At 37.7% G+C, this 25,038-nt stretch overlaps 1 protein-coding gene across 3 annotated transcripts in view; it reads left to right on the forward strand.

Moving 5' to 3' along the window:
* The window catches only part of CDKAL1 (CDK5 regulatory subunit associated protein 1 like 1), a 376,336-nt gene that overhangs the window by 61,147 nt on the left and 290,151 nt on the right, over positions 1 to 25,038 (forward strand). For all 3 annotated transcript variants that reach the window (XM_056482895.1, XM_056482897.1, XM_056482896.1), the window contains one exon: positions 5,708 to 5,792. In XM_056482895.1, the coding sequence (XP_056338870.1) occupies positions 5,708 to 5,792 (85 nt within the window). The remainder of the gene's footprint in view (positions 1 to 5,707; positions 5,793 to 25,038) is intronic.

Genomic DNA, 25,038 nt, shown 5'->3' on the forward strand with positions numbered 1-25,038 from the left:
TTAAATAACATATATGCAGGGTGAACCAGATAGTTGTGTTTTCATTAATTGTGGATGAAGTAATTTGTTATGTCCAGAGTATCTCAGAAATTTAATGAGAAAACAGAAGTCATGTTGCAATCAGGCTGATCCTTTTATATTTTACATCCTGATACCTTTGATAAGACATGAGTGGGATTGTTTTGAAAGACATTTGCAATCTGCAAAGTTGGTATTTTCAGCATGCCTTTGAGTGTTTCATATCATTGGCAAATGCCTGGTACGTCTTCAGAGGTGGGAACTGATAATGTGTCCCTGAGATTTCAAACAAGTACCATCTGGAAACTCATGATAACTTGTGGTTTTGATTTGTAATTGCTGTTGGGGGTGCAGACACAAGGAAAGAGCTTGTTTGCTTGGAATCTTTTCTGTAGGACAAGTTACATGAAAGTTGATAGTTATCTATATCTTATACAATATTGAGAACTAGCAAATGGTAGCTAAGTATTTTGTGTGCCAAGGAAAGGCACACAAATAAAACCCCACACTTCTCCTTATTATCCTCAACCTTGTTGAGCTTTTGTTCTGCCAAGCAAAGCCTATTGTCTGCAAACAAATAACCAGACTCCATGTTCCCAGAAGAATATGTACCTTCCTTCTGTGCTGATGATTCACATTTCTGAACTAATGTTTATGAGGAGATACTTTCCCAATACTTGTTGAGGTCTCTCAATGCCCAGTGGTCCAAGAAATCATTAAATTGACCAGCACCTAATTTCAGTGACCTAATTTGAGTGACATTGTGTTTCTGTGACACAGGGATGTTGAAAGAAAATAATTAGTTTGGCAACTTAGTTCCAGTCAAGATGCTCCATGACTTCTGTAACTGGTTGTGAGGTGTCCTCATGCTTAGATATTTGTGTCTTTTGGGAGCAGATGATTCCCATGCAATCATCATTTACAGGCACACATTCCAGATACCTTGGATGTTACTGGATCTGGCTCCAGAGCATGAAATGGCAACCAGAGTATGAAGGGAGAGAGCAGAGCTGTTTTGGAAGGAAGAATGCACAGGACAAAGTGTTTACTGGGGAGGTCCATAAATAGGAATAGAGACTAGAATACAGCACATAGAAACAGAGAAACTGGAGGTATATTTGTTATATAAGAGAGTTAGAAGTGAGAAAATCAGAAAAGGTGAGAAGGAAGACTTGAAGAGTGATTAGGGACAGGATAAGGACAGCTGGAGGGATGAGCCCTGGAGGAGCCTTCAGTGATTACAGAGAAAGATCTGCTTTCAGACTGAATTTCTCAGATTGATGTACAGTATTTAAAAGTATGTCATACTAGTTATGAGTCATATTTTGTGAGCAAACTGTGCTGAGCAAATCTGGTAGTGGTTTCAGTGCAGAGAGAGGAGTGATGGGCTGAAGAAAGTAAAGGAAGGCTGTTCTTTTAGGGCTTCACTAGCTGTGTTTCTTCTAATTTTTTGCTTTGTGAGTGTTTTGATTTTCAAGGAGATGTGGTTTGAGGGGGTTTGGAAGAAAACAAAGTTTTGGAAAAAGAATTGAAAGAAAAAAGACTAAAAGTTAAGAGACCTGGCAAACCCAAGTCAGTTGTTTATTTTCAGCTGATAGTATTACTTCAGTCATAAGAAATTCTGCTGATTTATGATTTCTGTAATGATAACAAACCTGACACTGACACTGCTAGTTAGAAAAGAATTGTAAATATTATTTTCCTCTGTAGGTATACTGATGTTTCAGGCTCTTGCCATTTTATCATCTTAGTATTGCATAATGCAGCCAATTCATGTTTTCCAGAGTTTCCCAATTAACTTAAGTGTTCAAAAGTTTCCATGACCTTTAGGTTCCTTTGTATTCTATGTTGTTTTCCAGAGAGTATGATAGACTTTGTGGTTTACTTCCCGTGTAGCCTTTTTTTTTTTTTTTTTTATGGAAAAGATGTCACAATGCAAAAAGACCATGGTTTTGAGTTATGCTTTTTGAGCATTTAATACAAGGCTGATTTGACATATCCTTTTTTTCCCCTAAAAATGTCTTATCATAGAGGAAACTGTTTAAGTAGCTCATAAAAAAAGTTGGCAGCAAATTATCATAATTAAAAAAGTATAATTAGGGTGAATATATGGGAAAAATAAGTTCAGTTAGATCCCCTTAGAGAAGATTGTTGCAGAATATATGCACCTATTTCATATTCACAGCCATAACTGATGTTTACTCTGCTCATGGTTCTTGATTCAGTTGTGCCTGTCAGTGTCTGTGACTTGCTAGAAAACCTTCTGCAAAGTTCAGAGTGTCCTGTTCACTCACATCAGTGTGAGCTCCCAAACACAGGCCTCTGTACTTCACTGAAATGTTCCTCAGAAACCTTTTGGAGGTGAGGAGAGTGGCAGGTGGAGAGAAAGATGCAGGGGCTGCCTTAGTGGGTGCAGCATCACATTCACGTGGTGCTTCCCACCTGGACCCAACACTTGATCTGATTGCCCGGAGTATAAACAAGGAATCCTCAGGGCTGTCTGCCCCTGATCCTGTAGGCATGTACTTAGAAGCCTGAGCTTATTTGTCAGAGCTGTTTGACTCTTTATCTTGGGAACAGTGCTGAATAGTAGCAACTACTCATGTCAGAACACTTATAGGTATATACATATATATAGGTAGCCAGTCACTCCCATCTCTTTGTCCTGAATAAAGAATTGCTACCCAAGTATTGCTTAATATTTAGTAATTATGAAGGCAAAAGATGTTGTTTATACATGCCAAGCCGAGTTTACTGTTTTGGTCCATGTTTCCACACATCTATCAAGGCCTTGCAAAGCAAAATGTGACCGCTGACAAGCTATTCCCACAATGTTGCAAATGTTCAGATCTTTCTGCAACCTGATACAAAAAGGCCCAGTTGGCAATTTTTTTCTTTTTAACTGAAATTTTCTTGAGCAAATGCAATAGATTGTGGTGAGTTTACACCAGTGCATGCAATTATTTTAAGTATGAATAGGGCAGCAAAGTACTAAGAAAATTCAGCTATAATTCTGAAGAGTTGCAATATGGACACTTACTTAATAAATGAATATAACTCATAAGCATGTGTCTATATGTTTATATACAGGCATAATCAAAACTTGTATGTACATACATTTGTATGAGAAATTAAGAGAATTAATTAGGAAAAAAAAGATTTAAAAATAAATGCAGAGATAGAACATCTAAATATGGTAAAACAACACTGTTGCTGTAAGAGAAGGACAAACCTCTGTCACACTTTTATTTTCCTTAAATGATTTTTAGATGTGTACTAAATGAGATTCAGTTTCCCAAAACTGCTCAGGATATTTTATTCTGTTCAAGTCTTTGCTTTTCATCTTCTGTTCTGCAGAGGCTGAAACTTGTTAAGGAATGAATTTACATGTATTTTTGAGACTTTTTTTTATGTGTCTAAAATATATAAAGTATTGCAGTTGTTCCTCAGTCAAGGAGTCAATATATTAATAGCTTGGATGAAATGAATCCTATTGGCTTAATATGTAAGAACTTTCTGAACTTAAATGTGTTACTTTTTCCAAGGCTGTTTTGAAGAGAGGGTTTGATTTTGACTTTAGGGGAGAAACATTGCCACAGTGTTGTCTCTTCCTGCACACTTGGAAACCATGGTACAAGGAGGAAACCAATCCCAGAACTGGTGTTTTCTGTCTCAAGGCATCTCTCCTCTGAATAAAGACATCTCTTGAAAATGGTTGTGCTTTACAGTGGTAAATGAGTGCTACTGCAGATGTTGTCTGTTTCGTTGTCTGAAATGTAGTTTCTCACTTAAATGTTGGCTTCTTGCTATTATTTTTTTATGTGTATGTGTGTGTCCCACCCCTAATTCTCAGGTGGGTGTGTTATGGGTGTGGGGCTGAATTTATAAACATTTTATGCTGCTGAAAAGAATAAGAAATACAAGGTTTTGGCAGTGTGAGTGGAAAACTACTTTTAAAATGTGCTTGTTTTCATACTTGATACATCTGACTAGGCCAAGAGATCACTCTTTCTGACATTGAGACTGTTTCTTAGCTTTTCTGTACATAAGTCCTAATCAATATTTTTACCTCTGGTTATCTTTCTAATAGTAAATGAGTCTGTTTGTTAGTGTAAAAACAGTTTTTATGCAGCCTGGGTTGGAGAAGAGGTTATTTGTCTTGTTCCATTTTTATTTTGACTTCTATGTAGGCTAAAAAACTGAGTGCTCTTTCCCAACCTGACAGGGTCAGATATTTGTTTTGTTTAAAGTAGCTAAAAGTCTGAATGTTGTTTTGATGACTGCTTTGTGGTCTTTCCCTGTTGTGAAAGGAAGTTGTGTTTTACCCAAATTAATAGTGTAATCTTGGTCAGCAATGATTAGAACCCCCCCAAATGTTTTCTCTTATTTAGCATTAATTGCATTTGATGTATTTTTTACAATTTATCTGCTTCGTAGGTTAGGTGACCAATAGTTAATTGTAAATGATGATTTCTTTGAAGAAAATGTCAATGAGACAGAGAACTTTTTCAATTTTACCATTTTGTCATTAGTGTGTGTACATGGAGGAAAAGGATATCCATGCCTGTATAGATACATTCATGATGAGTATATAAATATGCCTAAATCTTGGCAGGTTTTCTTCTTCTTTAGCAGGATGTCAATTTGAATAAGGCATCCTAAAAATTATGTTTTACCTGTATTCATTGCTCATTAGCTTATGTTATTTAAAGATACGTCAGTCAATACTTCAATGCTCAATATACTGAATAGTAGCAAGTGACATGAATTTTCGTATCCAAACTGATACAAACTATTCTGATGAATGCAAAAGCATTAAACCATTTGAGATAGATTATTTTTATTCTTCTGTTCAAAAAAAAGAAGCTCTAACTTCACAAGAATAATTACTGTGCTAGTAATTCTGCACTATAGGCCACGTTTTACAGGATTAGAGTTTATATATATTGGCTTCTGCAGATAATTCTGGGATTCAGTTCTGCTAATGAATTTAGATATCAATAGGCTCTGAACACACAGAAAGGTTTGGATCTTGAAAAAAATAGTATCCTTATCTGAATGGAGGCAGATATTGGTTGCATGAATATCTCATCTGAAAACTGCTGAGCTGTACTTCTACCATAACTAAGATATAATCAAAAGTAGAAATATGTATGTTTCTTTCCAAACTAGCTACACTGATTTTTCTCTTTAGTAGAGGTTCACATTTTATAAATTGTGATTTGTTCCCTTTGTAGTGTTAATTCACAGTGGAGCTGAAGCAGGGATTTTGTTTTCATAGTGAAATCTGCTTTTGTTGATCACTTAATTTTGCCTTTGTCTAGGGAACATCTTTCTGAGAGTATGCATTTTTGGGAGTTGTGACCATTCTTTTTAACTTTGTTTTCTATGATGTGCAACCTAATGGCATCTCAGCTGGTAAATGAGATAACGATTTATTCCATTGGCAAAAAAAAATTAAAAAGAAATTACAATGGAAATGTTCATGTGCCTCTTTTTTTTTTTTTTTTATTTTCCTAAAATGCAAAACAAAAACCCTTTCCAGGAATGTAATTGGATATAAAGTAATCTTCCAAATAGCCACCTTATTATTGATGGCTCAGTTTGGTATTTTTTTTAATATGATATAAATTATGAGTTGACAGGTTAAATAATTCCTAACACAGATTTGTTTCTTTCTGTTTTGTAGATGATTCTGCTGAAGCAGATTTATGGTTGCTGAACAGTTGTACAGTAAAAAATCCTGCTGAAGACCACTTCAGAAACTCAATCAAGTAAGTTGTCTCCTTACAAAGATACTTAGCTATCAATGAATATTGCATGCCTTAAAGCTTTTCAATCTAGAAGTAATTTTGTGTTTTAGAACAGGAAATGTGCTGAGTTTGAGTGTTACAATGGTAAATTCTCTAGAATGGATTCATAAGGTAGAGTGAATTTTCTTTTTAAATAGCAATAACTTGCAAGTGATTATCACTACACTTATTTAGGAGAACTGCTGACCCATTTACATAGGAACTTTTATATAACTTCAAGATAATGTTGTAGTAGTCTTCTGAAGAGTTGACTGTGCTTTTGGTTTGGGGTGGGTTTTCTTTTTATATGTGAATTGTTAGGTTGTTTTGTTTTTCATCTACTTAAATAAGACCTAACTGGGACCTTCTTCTCAGTGATCTGAAGCAACTGCCCAGTGGAGTCTCCCACTCTGGGACATTCCAAACCCACCTGGATGTGTCCCTGTCACCTGCTCTGGGTTACTCTGCCTTGGTAAGGGGGTTGGACACAGTGATGTGTGTGCCCTTCCAACCCTACCAATTCTGTGACCCTTTGAAAAGGGCATCTGGTATACACTTAAAGCCAGCTATTTTACTGTACATTTTCTAGAAAGATTAGCTGATTAGCTTATAATAAAAGTCTTGTGAAGACTGTGTTTTATTACTCAGTACCATTCCATTGATGGCAAACAAAATGACATGGTAGTGACTTTTGCCTCCAATTTCTGCAGAAGTGTAGTTGTGATGAGAATAACTGGAAAACCTGTGCACATACAGCTGTCACTGCCCACTATAAAGAAATACTGTGATGTCTTGTGGATTTTATCTTTAGTAAACAAGTTTGGCTATTTGTGCAGTCATTTGTTTTGTGTGGTGCACTGGGGATGGACTGGCTGTTGAAATCCATTTTGGTTAGAAACATGTAGTTCTCAGGAAGGGACAGAGGAGAGAAGCTGGATATAAGCTACCTGCTTGCAGTGCTGAAACTACTAACAGGCTCTTAGGGCTGTAACCTGGAATGGAAACCACTTGCCTGCTGTAGGTGGCACAGCAGAAAGTCCCTCCATCCAAGAGTGCTTCACTTCATGGCTGCTGGTGTTGCACTTGATGACCAGAATGGCTTATGCCTTTTCATCTTCGTTGCCAAAAAAAAAAAAAAAAAAACCCTATTCCCAGAAAACTTCCAGCAGTTAATGTGTGTTGGCCAACAGAACTGATGACAAGATAGTTTCCAGTTCAGTTGTGGCTATCCTTCTATTTTACTAATCCTGTGCCAGAAATGATGTGGTATGGTGTGTGTCCTAGCCAGGAGAATTGAGTTGGTTAAGAAAGAAGGCCTAACTGAAAGCAAATGACCAAAAATATTTCTTTGAAGAACATGTTTCTGTTGCTCCTCTGTTCATGAACCTGATGTTGCTTATAGCCTGGATTTATTCTTTTTTATCCTTACATCTGCCTTCTTTTCCTGTAGCTTGCATCATTCATTCTCTAATCTCAGATCCTGGCAGTTCCCAGCCATGGAGAATGACATCTTCTGTAGTTGTTTCTGATTTTTCATAAAGTGCATTAAACACAGGGGAAACACAAATAACACAACTTCTCCCAAATAGTTCTTAATTTATTACAGCAAAAACCCAATGCATGAAGTTTGGGTGATACAGAATGAAGTGCCATTATATCCTGTCACAGAAGCTTGTTGGTAACTATGGAGATCTTTGTTTTTCTCAACTGAGTAACAAAATAAACATGTAGTGTGTGTGTGTTGTCAAAGCAAACATGCTTGGAGTAGAAAAATTAATACTCAGCCCTGTAAAATTCTTCTTAAAAAAATTCAGTCTGAAAGTGTTACATAATATCATTATGCATGTTATGTGAGAAAAGTATTTATTCTCTGCCCACTGCAACTGTTCCTACATTGCATATATGACTTTAAGATGCACTGATTCAAACCAGTGGTAGTGGGTTCACACTGGTGGTTAAAGAATGATTGTGAAAAGCTGATCCCTCACTAATAATATGGGCCAAAGGATGTGCCAGAGGCCCACCAAGCCCTGTAGGTTCAACCTTTTTTGGTCTGATTTTCTTCCAAAACAGGAACAAAACCACTCCCAGACACTGTAAACCTTTGCAGATGTGTATACAGCTGATACAAGAAGATTGACAGTGTAATCTTTATGCTAGTTTTTTTTTTTTTTTTTTTTCTATAGCTCTTAGTAATAGTCTCCAGTTCTTCAGTATCAATATATTTGAACTTGCTGAACCAAAATAATGGTATAGGAGGCAAAGAGTTGTTCAAAGACATTAGGTTATGGATGGGAATTGAGAGAGTTTCCTGAGCAGATTTTATTCTCTGTTGGTTAATCTTAAAATAAGATTAAGGTTGAGTTAAGCAATAGCAGTAAATCTCACTAAAATTAAGTGGGTGGAGTTTAAAAAAATTATTATCAAGGTTTGTGTTTTAATTAGTGATGGGTCTACCTCTTGTGCTTTAGTAGAGTAGTTGCTGGGCATTCCAGGAAATTAGCAGCTTTTGGAAGCTCCTAATGGAGCTCCATTTTTTGAAGCTCACTTTATTTTGCCTTAGAATTTAAAATTAAATAATACTTTAAAAATATTCTGTTTATTTAAAATTCAGTCACATCCTTTTTTTGCTGATAATGTTTCAGTGTTATATCTTTGTTTTGGTCCTCATCATCTGTCAGTGTGACCAGCTTGGATGAGTTAGCTCTGTGTATATATGTATGTGTTTTATAAACAGTATAAATAATAAAAAATAATAAAATGTTATTAAAATTCTTACAGAGAGATGTCACTATTTATTTGTTTTGGGGAGTGTTGGGTAGATTTTTGGTGGCTCATTTATGTGCCTTTGCTTATTGTGTTTGTGGGGAGTTTTTTTGTTTTTTCTCATTTTCTCAAGGTTATCAGGTAACATTTTCTGCTATAATTTATTTCAGTCAAAAGTAGCTTTCGTATAACTTAGCTGTTAGCACTAGTAAGAATAAACTTTCAAGAAGTAAGTTACTAACTTTAACTTGTGTAAACCACAGTAAATCTGGCAAGGCTGCTTGATGAAGGGAATTAAACCCAAGACTATGTGCTAGAGGAGCTTGCTTCCTTTAAAATAAAGTTAGTTTGCTCTTCAGTTTCATGCTCCATTAATTTTTGTGCGCTCTGATACTCTTTTCTTGACTGTTACATCTCAGATATGTAACCCAGTTTTCCTGATGACCTCTGAAAATTCAGAGACTCTTGAGCGTTTTTAGCTAGCAGGCTTTTTCCTTGCTTGATCCTTTCCTGACTGCTGGTATAAGTTACTCATGTGTTTGGGGACTTTGGCTTTTCCTTAAGGAGTTCTCCTGCTGGTTGAAGTATTAGGGATAGGAATTTGATGTCTTTCTTAGCAAAACAGCCAGAATGATGTTGTCTGTGAGGAAAGATGTAGTTATGCTGTTGAGGTGAACATGGCTTGTTTCGTGGTGCTGAATAACCACTATAAATAATCATCTTTGTTACTATATATGGTTAATAGGTAGCATTAACACACATTCTCTGATGTATTTGTTGCTGCATTCACTTTAAGTCACGCTGTGTGTTCAGCTCTTTTCTTTCTGATAGCTATGAGTTGTGACAGAGATGTGAGGGCTTTTAGCACTGAAGCAGCACCATGTGGCTTCCAGTTCTGTCCTTGCTTCAGTTTTCACCAATTCATGAATAAACACTGTGTGTGGGATCTCACTTTCATGCTAGGAGGAGCATCAAAAACTGTAGAATTTGTGGAAGTGTTAGTTTAAGAGGACTGTGATTGTAGACCTTGCAAGTTGTTTAAACCTCTCAGTGGATTAAATTGAAGAGTAAAAAGGCATGACTGCCTTTGGATGCTACAGGATTTTTGTTCACCAACTGCAATTGTGTTGATGTTAAGTACAGAAGGAGGTTATTCTTTAAGAAATACAAAAGCTTGTTCAGAGATAAGAATAACTGTCTGCTGCTTGAAATCTTTGCAAATGAAAATAACCCTGAAAGAAGATTTATTGTTGTTTTCTTCTCCCAGCATTTATGAATGTAGTTTATATGATGCATTTTGAAAATAGAGCAGAATGAGGAGTTGAACACTATGCAGGGTTATCACTTTCTTTAACACAGCATTAATCCTTTTGCTGTTCTAATACATTTCCAGTGTAGAAGTAGACTGTGATTTACAGTCGTTTATACTGTTCATGCACTGCAATCTAAGCTGTGATATACTTCCAGGAGAGGAAATATAAGTATTTCAAAGCTATTTTATACATCCTGTTATCATAAGAAGATCACTTCCACCAGGTGTAAGTTTCTGAGCTGATTGGCATAGCCTGGCTGTTTGTTGCATTTTACAGAAATTGTGTGTTGCTGTGACTTTTGGTGTTGGTGTTGGAGAATTTGAGGTAGCAGGGCAGTACTGAGAATTGTAGGTAGGGGTACTGCTGTTTTCCACTTGGATTGAGGAAATCTGAGAAAGGCCTGGATTGTCTGAAGTAAAAATACCTGCAAAACAAACTTCATTGGGTGGCAGGAAGTTTGACACTTGATTTCTTTTTCTCCTAAGACTGTTGCCAATAATATTCCCTGATCAGACTCTCTAACCTAGTCTAAATCATGTTGGTGAAAACCTTGCCTTTGCCAGGATGAAAGGCTCACACACTTACAGACTGACAAAGGGCTTGTATTCAAGATTTATGCCACATTCACAGTGAGAGGAACTCCTTCCCCAGACAATAGGAGTTACTTGGTTTTGAGTGGAGGCTGTAAATCCATTAGGTAGAATTTGAAATCACAATTCTTTTCTAAGAACAGCCTGAGGAGCTTAGGTGACTGCTGAAGTTGCTTTATCAAAACCATGATGGGAATAGATATAGGCACAACATTTACATGTTTACAGAGGTAGGAGATCTATTAAGATCACACACCATTAACCAAAACTAATTCTAAAATTAGATTTGGAGCTCATTAATTTCATTCTTGTAAAGACATAATATTTTCTTTAGGAAGTGCTCTCATCTTTGATACAATGTGTACAAATTAATTAGTTGAAAACACTGAGTATTTTTCTCATGGTCACCAGATTTTTTTTTTTTTTAAGCTTCAGATTTCCATAAGGGTTTTCTACCTTAGCATTTGGGATTTTTTTTTTGTACAGCTGTGCCCATCCATATTACAAAACAATTGGGGTTTTTTTTTAATGTTCATTCTACTAGTTAACATTTCTCAGCTTAAGCAATACCAGTTTCAGAGTTAAATCTTTGGTCAATATTTACTAAGGAGCATAGCTGACTCCAAATGCTCTATGGCTTCCAAATGCTGCAGAAGGATTTTATAAGCTTAGAACAAAAATGTTATTAAACTGAAGTCTTTATTTTAAACCTTACCGATCTAGTAAGTATTTTTTTCTTCTTTTTACACTAACTGAAAATTGTCAGCCATGTTTTTAGTGTCTTAAGCTGATGGAAAGCATAGCTGTTGGTGAAGAATTCTGTGATTTAAATGATTTTTGTCAGTGGAAGTTTTTTAGCTGCATTTGAGTGTGTTCTTTTTCTTGCACACATGTCTGCCATAAGAGAATGTTAGAAGCTGGTTGATGTGATGCTATAAAATACAGAGAAAAAGCACACCATATAGAACCAAGTTCTTTCCATTGCATAGTATTTAGAAGATAAAAAGATTATGGACTGCTTGTGATTGCATGTGTTACATGGCCACATTTTGCAGAGATTTGCAAAAGCCTGGGTTATAAACTTGTATGCGCTTGAGTTTAATATTTTAAAAGTTTTTTAAAAAAGGTACAAGAACAGAACCTTTTAAAATCAACTTTTAAAAGCGATTCTAGAAATTTTGTCTATTCTGATAGGAACACATTTGGGACTGCTTTGACTACTACATGATATTGATCCTTTGAGGTATTACTGCAGTGCTGATTAAGCCTCAGACACTTTAGTGGGCTAATTAGCTTTTGAATGCTCTATATTTAGTCTTGAGCCAGATCATTAGGGACAAATGTACATTTGGTCTCACTTTTAGAGAAGAAAATATGGCCAGGACATGAGAGGCCAACTCTATTTCATGACTTCATATATCTGTGTTTGAGCTTTTTGATGAGGCTGTAGTTACAGGTCCCAGCTATGTAGGCTCTAGGAGCACTGGTGCTTCACAGGCAGTGTTTACAGACATTGAAAATCAGTTAAGTTCATTGCTAAACATATAAGATACACTCTCCTTTGCAAACAAATGCAATCAACCATTACACTTCAGTGATATGGGTAAACAAGGAAGACTTCTGGTTTAAAAAGTATAGCTCTCCTGGTAGTTCATGGAGTAATGCTTTCACCTTTCTCCTTGTCAACTGAAATGGGGACACAGGTATCGTAGAATTGTAGAATATCCAGAGCTGGGATGGACCCATAAGGATCATCAGTCCTGGCCCTGCACGGGACATGCCAAGAGTCACACCATGGGCCTGAGGTGTTGTCCAAATGTTTCTTGAGCACTGGCTTGGTGCTGTGACCATCTCCCTGGGGAGCCTGTTCCAGTGCCCAGCCACCCTCTGGGTGAAGAACCTTTTACTAACATCCATCCTAAGCCTCTCCTGGTACAGCTTCATGCCATTGTCATGGGTCTTGTCACTTGGTCTTTTTTCATCATTTTAGAGCCAGAACTTGCAGGCATGTATAACCATCTGAAACCTGTTTTAAGAAAACTAGCAACACTGAAAAAGATACCTAATTCTCTTCAGGCTGCATTGCTGATGTTATCATTAGTTAAAAACCAGCACAGTTCTTCCCCCTCCTCTCAGACTTGGTCAAAAATGCATAATTTTAGGGAAACTCTCCAGACAGAGTTAATAAAATTAGCAAAAGTAAGTATTGGGCTTTCCTAATGTTTCTCATGCTGTTCTGCCATAAGCTTGCCTTGGGGATGGGCTCTTAGTGCGGGTGGCCCTCTCTTGGCTCAGATCAGAGACAGAGAGGTACAGCAGAAGCTGTCAGAAAGATAGAGGCACTGTTTTGGGCAGAAGTTTCAGGTTTGTTTTGTTGTTTAATCAAGAGCTTTGAAGAAGAGGCTTTTTGAGGGATTGGAGATGTTTTAGCAAAACTGTGTTTGGTTTCCCGTTTTTGGGCGTGTGCATAAAAAACGTTGAAATGCATTTGAAATGTCTTGCCTCTTTTAACAGGATGGGGACAATGATTTCTTATGATCAAATTCCTTTCTTCTTTAACCCACACTTCAGATTAGCACCTTAACCTCTAGTTTGACTTCACTGGATTGGAGGGTTATCTGTTCACTGTTCAAAAAATAGGCTGCTATATAAAGACTTTAAAAGTCTAATTTGGGTTGTGGTGTGCAGAAGAATAAAATCCACCACTGTGTACGTGAATTTAAGGAATGTGAATAGAATCAGAATATTAACAGTTTGTAAGTCAGCATGCCTTCAGGTGGAAAATGCCCCTATGGAGTTTGCCAAAGCAAGCTGGTGACAATTCCTGAGGAGCTTGTGATTCAAACAGTGGTGAGATAGTGGACAACTGCTGGAAACAGCAGCAGTCTGAGACATTGTAGTGTGTTTTTTATTACTTCAAACTGTAGGCTGTGTATATTTTCTTGTCCTTGGAACAATATTTATGACTTATCCAAGCAGACTGTGCCCAGTAGTGGACTACTGAAGCTGAACTTTGTGTTGCAATTAATTTGGGGATGTGCAGTCGGAATCCTTGCTGCTTCTGCCATGTGACATTCACCTCCAATCTGTTGGGGAACTTCTTGTTTCTATCTCTTATTGAGAGGAAACCAAATATCTTGCTCCAGCACTAAAAAGTGCAGGAGATACAAAGAGATTTTAGTTTTGCCTCAAATATGCAATAGCATTACTGGGAGAGGATGTAGTATTAATTGATGTCCATTGAAATGACGTGGGACAGGATGAGGAAGAGCTCTGCTTGGTTTGGTTTGCCTGTGTTCAGAAAGTACAGTCAAGAGGTGAAAAAGAACAGAATGTTCTATTGGTTTTGTTTGTTTTCCTTTTTCCCCTTGTTCTTTTGAGCTTTTAACTAGTAGACCAGAATGTATGAAATACAGTAGAACGATGAAAGGGTGATTCAGTAATACAAATTGTTAGCTGGGTTTTGGATGGGTTATATGAGCTTTACACAATCAATGTTTCACATATTATGTGTCCCCCTGTCTTAAGAGGTGTCTTGTTTTACTGTTTCAGAGAGATGAATTGAGCAGAAAAGGTTAATGCTTTGAGTGCTGGAAGCAGGTGGTTGGTAGCTTTGACTATTTATCTAATTAGCTGCATGTTGGCTGTTGTCCTAGAAGGCCTGACTTTTCCTGGGGAGGGAGCGTAGGAAAACATGCAGAAACTTGCTGCAGCAGGACTGATGCAAAAATCAACATGATCTAAACTTGTCCTTACTGACAAGTATGATTTTATTTGTTTTTGATTCAAAAGATTATCTACTAATACTTTATGGGTGTTTGTCCTAAAACAGAGAATGCTTGCTTGTTCAGGTGAGCTTGTGTCAAAAGCATTTTCTCTCATACTTCTGGAAGCATTTTTCTCATAGTTGTTACATGCTAACCCACAAAGAGCAAAAATAATATTGGTGGTTTTTCTCTTTTGTATGTATTCAGAAAAGCTCTTGTTTTTCACACTGAGTTCCATTGTGATTTCTGTGTCTATTTAACATGCATCTGCAAAGATTGATGGTATACTGAGGTTTTATTGTGGCATATTTAGTCAAGCAAGTTGGGATACTACCAGTGCTGTCCAGCAGTCACATTTGGCATTGTGCACCTCAGCTGCTGACCTGACCCTTGGTGCACCATTCTTGGGAGGGACATGAGCATTGACAACTGTTTCTTTTGAATTTAGCTTTTTATCAAGACTTTTTTCTTTACTTGCAAAATTTTCTTTTTAGCTTTCAATGAAAAAAAAAGGCAGAAACACAGGCCAACACCAAGACACAGTTGACCATGGAATTGTTTCATTCCAAGTATGTGTTTGAATTTGAAACTTTCTGAAGAGATAATGTCTGGTAACTACTTTTGACAGGATAAATAGCCAACTTTTTTCATGTATTGGTTTTACAGCTCCAAGCACAATGGAAACTGAGGCTTGTTAGTGCCTCCAGCTACCAACATAACACAAATACTCAACAAGAAATTTTATATGTGTTTACTCCAAGTAGTAAAAAACCTATTGTTTTGCTAGGGTCTATTACATTTTATTAGCATAACCTCAAGGGAAGCTCACTAGTGAAGAGGCAGAGGCTTTTTTTTTTTACAAAAGTACAATGTTAAATAAAATTGTCAAAAATATAGCAAAACTCATTGTAGAAGCAATCTGTGATTATCTCAATCCAATTTAGCATGGATTTTTTTTTCCTACATACTTCATATGCCTCCAGTTTTTATTTTGTCTCTCCCTGTGCTTTTTTAATGTAGTCTATTTCCATAATAGATGTCTAGTTCGTATGCTTTTCCTTATACCAGTCATTAAATAGGAACTATTACTTTGTGGAGCTGTCAAATTGATACCTGCAAATCCAAAAAATGAAGATGAGTGAAAAATGTTATTTAGAGATGGAAAATATGTTACAATGGATGTATCCTAAACACAATGAAGACTTTTCTTTCACATCCTTTCAGAAAAGAATACGATGTTTAATTAGAATCCTGATTATAAAACTTCTTATACAAGGAAAGCTGCAGGAAATGGAATTTTTATTTCAGATTGCTCTTAGATACTGCCTGTTTGATATATAAAATCTGACCTTGAAATGATTCTTTCAGATATTTATTCTTTTCATATTGTTTTTCTTGCTATTGGTAGGAGCACTCTTGTTTAGCCAGGACGTGGTAACTTTGTAGGATTCACTATCACAGAATGGTCTGGGTTAGAAGGGACCTTTAAAGGTCACCTTGTCTGATCTCCTGCAATAGGAATATCTTAAACTAGATCAGAGTCCTGTCCAGCCTGGCCTTGAATGTTTCCAGAGATGGATCATCCACCACCTCTTTAGACAGCCTCTTTAGAACCATTACCCTGTGTCCTGTCACAACAGGTCCTGTTACAGACTCTGTCCCCAACTCCCTCAGCCTTTCCTCATAGGAGAGCTGATCCCATCCTCTGATCATCTTTGTCATTCCTCTGGACTCGCTCCAGCAGGTCCTGTCCTTCCTGTGCTGGGACCCCAGAGCTGGATGCAGCAGTGCAGGTGGTCACACCTCTTTGGATGCAGCCCAGAATGCAGTCAGCTTCCTGGGCTGTGAGTGCACATAGATGGCTGAAGTTCACTATTTCAGCCTGTAGCACCCCCAAGTCCCTCTTGGCTTCCTCTCATGAGGAAAGGGGTTATTTGCTTCGTATTTGAAATACATTGGTTTTCAGTGTTAATGGCATAATGCAGTGTCAAAATATCTCTTGAGCAACATGTTTTTTTAAGTCAACAGTTCACAGTTTTTACATCAAGCAGTGCATGCTCTTGGTTTTGTGGTTTCCATTTGTATTTCACAAAAGACACCAATTAAGCATGCTTGTTGCAAAATTTTTAAGTTAAGCTATTGTGAAATGCTATTTAGCATATTACAATTATTGTAGGAAGGACATTTAATGAGAATAACCCAGGTATTGCGCACTCTGTTGTTGTGATCCTTTACTGGTGCTGCGGCTGAGATGCAGTGAGCTGATTCTGAATTTCTTGTGACTATTGCTCAGAAACCACATGCTAAGATGACATTGTCATATTCTAAGAAAATGGTCAGGGAGTATGTTTGGATTGAGGAGAACGGGCTGTAACTGACTTCCTCTAATGTCCTAAATGATGTTGCTTACATAACGAGGTTTCCAGCTGGGAATCACTGCTTGGTGCAATATTTCCATGTGAAGAGAATACAGAGTTGCCCCATTTCTTTCTCTTTCCCCTGCTCCCTGCTGGAGCTGTTGTGGTGACACAGCTGCTACCAGCTTCACCCCTTGCCAAAGATGTGGCTTTGCTTTGTGACCTCATGGGCAGATGGCAGGTAGCAGGATGGGAGAGAGGGAGCAGCTTTATTTTGTCTTCTCAAAATATTCTTTAAGTTGCTTTGTGGTGATGCTACATGTTCCTTTCCTACCTTTGTCTTTCCTGACAGAGATGTGCACCTGTTTGCATCCTTGGTGCTCTTTTGTTAACCTTTGTCTACTATCCTGAGGATTTGAGGTTTGAAATAGAGTTGGAAAATCATTGCATCACTGTTTGAGGTGTTTTTTTTTTTTACCTCTCCAGTGCTGATTTGTTGTGCTTTTCTTCTTGGTTTCTGATTTTGATATGTTTGTAATAGGAAGAGGCGAACCTTTTCAATAAGAATATGTTTTCTTACTTTGACTTGCATGACAGTGAGAAGCTTGCAGTATGTTTTAACAAGGTTACCTTTTTCTCAGCATTGAGATCTGAAGTTGCATAATTAGAGGTTTGTTACTGACCCACAGTAAATTTGGATTGTGTTGTTGTTGTTTTTCCTTTGGTTGGCTTTATATTTTTGTAAGGACACTTATCTATAGCAGTGATGTGGACACACTGAACCATTAGCCCAGCCATCATTTATTCAACTGCACAGGAATTCAGTTTGTATTTCTGAGGAAAGAATATATATTCTATGTGAATGCATACAAAAGGTGAGCATGGCTAGTAGCTATTACAGGCTGATTTGTTAGAGCTGTATTATGTCTCTTGGTGTTTGCTTTTAAGAGACAGGCAAGACTCTGAATTGGAACCTGAAATCCTAGTTGAGTCTATTTGCAGAACTTCTTATTAGATAAGTGATTTCACTTTATCTTTGAGTAATACACTGGATCCCACATAGGAATTAATGGCACAGTGCTGTAATAATAGTGCAACAAAACCTGATGAACAGTCTGGGGAAAGTGATTATATTTTGGAAAAACTCTTATTTTGTTGTAGTTGCATACTCACAAGTAGGGCTGTTTTCCAGGATATCCCTGCAGGAGAGGGGGAAAAAAGGTACATTATTAGCTGGGCTTGGTGAACTTGAGTTACACTAGCAGTATAAATTATTTTGCTTGTATTTGTATATCTCAGTTGACTCCAAGAACTCTGAGACAGGTATGGAAATAAAGCAGCCATCTTCAGTTAGAACAGCTCTCCATGCCCACAGGTGAGCAGCTTTGCTTCTGGACCTCTCCCTACTGAGCTGTTCTACAGGGCCCTTGCTCTCTGTCATCCTGTGCAACCTGTCCTTAAAGATGGAAAGGAGAGCTGAGGACACTGGGAGTTCAAAGGCAGCTGTGCCTTATTCAATACCTTAACATTGTTTCTGGTACTTTGTCTCCAAGGAATCCCAAGGCATTAGGAAGGCTTAGGTTAAATCTGGATTGTAAGGAGTTTGTATCATAGATGGAGAACAAGAAAATACTCAAAAATAGCATAGGGCCATTGCTTTTTCTAGTGTGTTTAAACAAACTGAACTTTAATTTAACAACTACTTTAATTAAATTCCTGAAACTGTTTAAATATTTCTTTAAAATTAATTTAAGCCAAAAATGTGTGTTTATAGTTTTTGATATCTGATACAATTATGTTGAATTATTTTGTTTAGAGATATTAGCAACCATGCAGGTTGAGAAGTTAAATAAGTACAACTGGAACATACAAGTATGGATCAGTGATTCCTGAGGTCTCTTGTCTGTTTTCCTTATCAGAGTTGGTTGTGTTTTGAGCACTCCTCCATAGCCAAGCAATGGCTGACACAAATAGTCCCTCTGCACTGTTGTAGGTTACCCAACTTCCTTGTTGCTGTTGTGTGTGCAAAAAATAATAGTTCCTCATGTAATTTAAGTAGGCTTTATTTGTTGCTTTACTTTCTCTGCACATGAGCACAGGCTGGTTGTGCTGATCTGTGCATTCATAATGTCCCTAATTGTCTGCAGAGAAATACAGGGTTTGGCAGTTGTGGGGTGGAGAACCCAAAAAAAAACCCTAACCCAAACAAACCAAGACCAACAAACCCAAAGAACAAGCCACCCCCTTCTTAGTATGAATCATGAATGGCCTGGGCTGGAAGGGACCTTCAAGATCAGCTAGTTCCAATGCCCAACTTCTTCTGTACTTGTAATATCACAATTAGAATAAACACTGCTATATCAAGCACTGCAGGTTTGGATATTACTTAAAATCTTATCATCTACATTGCTTATCATCTAAGGATATTGTTATATGTCTCACTGAGGGCAAAATTTTACTTTTTTTATCAAAAGTGGAATCATTAGGAAGGATTAAGGCATTACATTGTTAAGCAGAGTAATTTGTCTAGCTTCCACTTCCTTATGGATGTAGAGCAAGCTTTATTCTGTGAAAATTCTATCACTAACTCTGATTCTAAGGAGTTACTACAGAGGAGACCAAGGACCTTCCTTCTATACCTTCCTAACTTACCTGGTGGCCTTGCAAAAGGAGATTATTGGGGTGATAAGAGCCACAGCAGTAGGAAACATGAGTAGCTTTGTCAGCAGTTACTATTAGCACTTTGTTATGGCAGTTTCCAGAGAAGTCATGTGTGAAACATAAATTGCAGGTCAAATTCATACTCAAAATATTTTCCCATAAACAGATACATGATTTTTGTTAGGGGTTACTGCCTTGGGAGTCATTATGAATTTTGCATCCTTGTTTAACTCTCAATAGCAAATATTCAGAATATGGAAGGGAAAGAATACTGATATATAAAAAGTCCACTAGGAAGTACTGCACCTATGGCCTTATGTTGAATTGAAGTTGTTACTCTGTGTTGATCTAATGTTTGGTGTTAATACTTGAAAACTGCTAATGAAACTTCCTGGCACTGAGTTGTTCCATCCTGTTTGCTCACTTATGCAAAGGAATCCCAGATAGTTTACAGATGTTCCTTAGTAAAGACTGGAAGCAAGGCATTGAAGAATCCCCATTCAGTCACTTCTAGAGAGGCCTGGGATGTTTGATACAACCTTATTTCCTGACATAAAGTGATCTCAGGGTAAATTGCTGATGTACTTAACAACTCCATTTCTGGTCTCAAGATAAAATCTCCTCAAAAGATGCAGCCTTAACAAACCTTCTGCTCCTTAACTCCTAAGTTCCTGTGACTGTTAGTAATTCAGAAATATGGGCAAAATTAGCCTTAAACTGTCCTGAAAAATTAAAAGCAGAATTTATTTGTTGGTTTGTGGAAGGTGAAGCAGGCACCCTGGTTCATCAGTGTTTATCTCATGCCAAGGTGATGAATGTCAGGTGATTCCAGGAATATATTTATGTGAAAAATGTCAGGTCTCCATTGTCTGTGATGTTCTGTACTGACACTGAATTATTTTATGTAAATGGCAACCATGAAATATGTGTTTTAACAGATATGCTAAGGAGATTATGATAGTTTCTTCTATGGTACAAATTATTTAGGAAGGTTTCAGATTTTCTTACAGATCTCATGTCGTTTGCTCTGTCTTGTTAATAATTGCACGATTTTTTTTTTTATGTATGGTGGGCTTAGAGGAGGACAGCTTTTGCATTACATGGAATATAGTAAATCTGTAAACTTCTACACATTCTTTGAGGATGAGTTTCTTCAAACATGATGGATATCAGAATAAGAACTGTTTTTTACTTTTGATGTATTAGTAAAAGATATTTTTTTGTGTGTGTGTGTGACCACAAATGCTTCTAATTGGGAGCATGTGATTTTCCTAGTAACTCTTCCTGTAAAATGCATTGAGGCAGGTTTTTACTAGATCTTTAATATGTAAATTATCTAATATCTAATTATCTAACTGTTCTAAAAAATCAAGAGTGGACAAACATTTAAATAAGTGTTTCTTTTCTCTTTGTATTTCATGTCTTCTGTTACATCATAAGGTAGCTATGCTAACATAAAACTCAGCATGTAAAAATACAGAAAAACAAGGGAGTAAATCTGAAATAGGAATGTGAATGGCTGCTTTGTTAGACACAGGTTGACTTAGGGGCAGAGAAAAAAACAAACCAAAGTAATTGTGTTTTACTCTTGAAGTGTTTTACTGTGGCACCACCCTTTTGCCTGGAGTCTGTTGAGCTCAAAACTACCCTGCCCCTGGCTCAACAGAAACATTTCTGGTGGTTTAAGACCTGTTACTGCACCTACATCAGACTTAGCAGAGGAAAAATCTGTAGCCAATTTTCTTTCATTCTTTCAAGCAGTTCTTTAGGCTTATAAAGCACAATAAAAGGAATGAAAGTCTGTAGAGTAAAGGAGTGAGGTCATTGTGTAGGTGTCATAATTAAAAATCTCTTTTATAATTTCAGACCTAAAGCTTTGGTCAGTAGCTGTCTCTGCAGCCTTCAGTCTGTATTGGTGACAATTCCTTTTTCTCATAGCTGCAGATGTACAGCTATAAAGTGTATTACTGCATTTCCAGAATCAAGCTCTCAGAAATGAAGATCAGTATGAAGAAGAGATATGCAGCTGTATTTTTGTACCTTCTTACTTGATAGTTTTTACTTGGTGGTTACTTGATGGTGTTTGCTAAAGGTTACTTCCATTTTCAGTGCTGTGTTGCAACTTGCTGTAATGGCACATTCTCAGGTGCTATTTACTGGTATCTAATTCTTTTTAAAATTTGAAAACTCTTGCAGAGGGCATGATTTTTAATGTTCTTATGTTTTATCCTTACTTTCCATCCCTACAATATGCAAGTGCTTTACACAAATGGTTTAATTTATTTTCATGCTATTCTCTGTGGTCAGAGCTTCATGGTATTCCTTCTTTCTTAGTATTTGGAAATTTAGCAAGTGGGAATAGGGTCAAATGTATCCCCAAGCTTAGTCATCTGATGTGTGACTCCCATGGGTTTCATGCTTCTGAAACTTAAGCTGTAGCTGTGACCTTCCATGCCCAGTGGCTCTTGGTGAAAGCTGCTTGTGCAAGTCAGACAGGCTCTACCCAGGATAGTGTGTTCTAAAATGAATATAGGTGCAATTTGCAAGTATAAATTAATTCTGGGACAGGAACACCCTTCAAAACTGGGTTATGGGTGGCTTTCTGGTTTTGTTGTTGTTTTTGGGTAGGGGTTTTTTTTGAGGATAATCAGAGCTCTTCACTGATGATACCATGTTTTCTCCTTCTGCAGACCACTAAATCATGTTTGCCATGACTGTTAAAAAGATCATAGAAAGTACAGTTGCCCTCATTACATGAACAGTGGAAATTGATTCTATCCAGCATGGGGTGATATGGGAGTCCTGGGGAAATTGATGATCCTGTGTAAATAATTATGTTACAAGTGCACCAGGAGGAAGTATTAATGTGTGGGAGCAGCCTAACTTCTGGAATTTTTACATTTTGAGTCTTTGACTTTACAACCTAAATAGCTTGTTTTGCCCACAGTTTTGTTTGCATTGTTTTCTAAGTCAGAAAAAAACCCAACAGCAATTTGTTACATAATGCTGCGCTCCATGCATCACTAGAATCTCTTTTCCAGGCTGCCAAGCTGGTCACTGTCCCCCCCAGTACTGCTCCCTGGTTCACCTCTGTCCTGCATTTGTGCTGTGCAGTTCAGCTATTGCTTGGACAGTTCTGAATTCATGAAAGCAGAGGCAGCAGAGGCTCACTGCCTGCTGGTTGGGTGGTTGGGAATGCAGCATGCTGAATCCTGGAGTTGTGTTTGGAGGGAAAGCTGTCCTACCTGGCTGGACTCAGTGCAGCCAGCCTCTACTGGGTCTTCAGTCTTATTCTTGAAAGAGAACTGTGATTTCACAGTTCTGGGAGTTAGGATTTCATGCTGGAGTTTCCAGAACTAAATTACAGTCTACTGGAGGGGAGGGGTTTTGAGCTGAAAAATAAGGTATTAACCAACTGGTAGAAGAGTGTTTGCAAGAAATCTGAAAAACATAGCAGCTGAGCAGTACTTGATTTGAGTTTGGTAATCCTAAAATTGTTTTTAAACGACCACTAATAGAATAATTATATTTTTGCAAGGAAGAAGGGCAAGAGGTGCAGAGATGTCAGAGCCTCTCTGGCCTCTCCTGCTTCTTATCCACACCCAGTGACCTGTGAACCCAAAGGTTTGACAGGTGGTGGAGGGACAGAGTGGGGGTTGTATGTTTTCCAGCAGATGGAGGTGTAGTTAACAGGTACACTTTGTTTACCAAATGTTAATGGGTTCTTGAGGAAATAACACTGTGCCTTCTGGGGCAGTTTCATAACTGAGTGGAATGGTTAAAGCTCTACAAATGACATTTTAAAATGGTGTTTCATTATAACTAATGAATAGGCTGGCCAACTGATATTGCTTAGGAGCAGCTATAGCCACAGTGGCTTGAAGTATGTCTGTAAAGCTAGTTTTTTTTGTTCCTTGAAGATTAAAAATGGTTAAAGGAAGTGCAGTGGGTTCTGGGTGTTCCTGGAACTTTTAAAACAGTCACATTATTTTTAAGGATGAAATTGAGAAACACCCCCAGTCATTCATCACTGCCACTTTGCAAATGGAGGTGATGGTAATGGCATGGCTTTAATCAGAAAAGTTAACTACTACTTGATACACTTACCTCAGTAGTTGTAAGGACAACATTTAATATGTTTTGGGCTTTTTCTGCTTCAGTTGCATGTCAGTGTGGAAGGCTCACTGAGTTTGAACAATGGATGAAAAATCTGTCTCACCTTTCTCGAGTTAAAGTTTAAACAGTGGAGGTTAACTATCTACAGACCAGGAGAAACAAAGGCGTTTTTTTAGCTTTGCACCTGTCAAATGCTGGAAATAATTGCTGTTCTAAAGTCAAAAACCCTAAACATGTGCTGTACAGCAGCTGCCAAGCCCAGAGTGTGGGTATATGCAGGTACCTGGGGTTGAGGAAGCAGAGCTTTTGGTGCACAGAGTTGAGATGTGTTTTGTTGTGTGGAAACCATGGGATACAGGTGTGGTGTTTGCACAGGGGAGAGGAGCCCAAGCAGTCAGGAAGGGAGTTTGCACTCAGGTGGGAGGTAGGGAAAGCCTGGCTGTAACTTGAGTTGGGTACGGCTCAAAGTGATTTTCCAACTGCCTTGTAACAGGCAGGAAGCCCTCCCCTCGTGGAGCCTCCCTTGGTTATGTCTTCAGGTCAGAGGTGCAGCCACTCCACACTCATGAGCCACCTTAGGAAAGGCTTTCTCCACTCCCATGCAACAGCAATGAGAGAGTTACACCCCAACATTTCTTTGTAGGCATGAATTGGTACCCTTGTTTTGCTGAAATTAATGAGCCATGTGGCTGTTCTATTACTAGAAATCCATTCTTGAGCACTTCAAAATCTGGAGGGGATAAAGATGGTGCAGATACTGGAATTTGAATGCTGCTCATGGTTTAACTCTATCCTAATTGATGAGGTTTTTAAAGATAGGAAGGTGGTGGTTTTTTTATTGTGATTTCCAGACATTTCTGTGTCAGTTGGAATAACCCATTAGTACCGAAAGTCTAAAACTTAAGATGATGGGACTGGTAATAATTTACAGGTGATGGGATGAAAGCTGAATTACCTGCAGGATTGCTTAGTTAAGGCATGTGCTTGCAGCATCTTTAGCTTTATTCTAATTAATTTTGATATTAAACTTCCTGTATAACTAATTTCCTTGGTCAGTACAGGTAATTGGAGGATGCTTGTACTTTTCCTTGTTTAAGGAAACAAAAAAGGGAAATTGTCTGATAAATGTGTTGTACTTGCTTATACTAAACATGGCAGTAGTAACCTGCATCAAGTTTTAGCATGGAAATAAGCTTTTAGTCCCCCTTCCTCCACAGGGTTTGTTTTCTTTTTTCCTTCCTATGTAAAATTACAGTACTTTAGTAAGCAATGAAACATGATTTATTTATGTAGTCTGAGAACACCTGGATCCCTAAAGCAAGGTGGCCCAATAAATATTGGCTCTCCATGGGGAATTTCTTGCCTGTATCTTGTAAAGCCTGACTTCTAGGGTGGACAAGAAAAAGGAAACTGGGTTTCAGCTTTTGTGACAGGAGGTGAGAAAAAAGGCAGCTGTGCTCTCTAAAGAGTTTTTAGCTGTAATTGACCCAGCTATAGATTATTTGGGAGTAAGGCAAATGTTCAAGACTGTTAAATTACAAGTATTCTGGTGCCTGGCTCTAGCCAGGTAGACTTCTTGGAGCATCTTCCATGGTCTTTGAAACTAGCATGAGTTTTAGAAATGAGGACACTGAGAGAACTACATGAGATCTCGAGAA

Source organism: Oenanthe melanoleuca, chromosome 2 (genome assembly GCF_029582105.1).
Source record: "Oenanthe melanoleuca isolate GR-GAL-2019-014 chromosome 2, OMel1.0, whole genome shotgun sequence".
NCBI classification, from domain to species: domain Eukaryota; kingdom Metazoa; phylum Chordata; class Aves; order Passeriformes; family Muscicapidae; genus Oenanthe; species Oenanthe melanoleuca.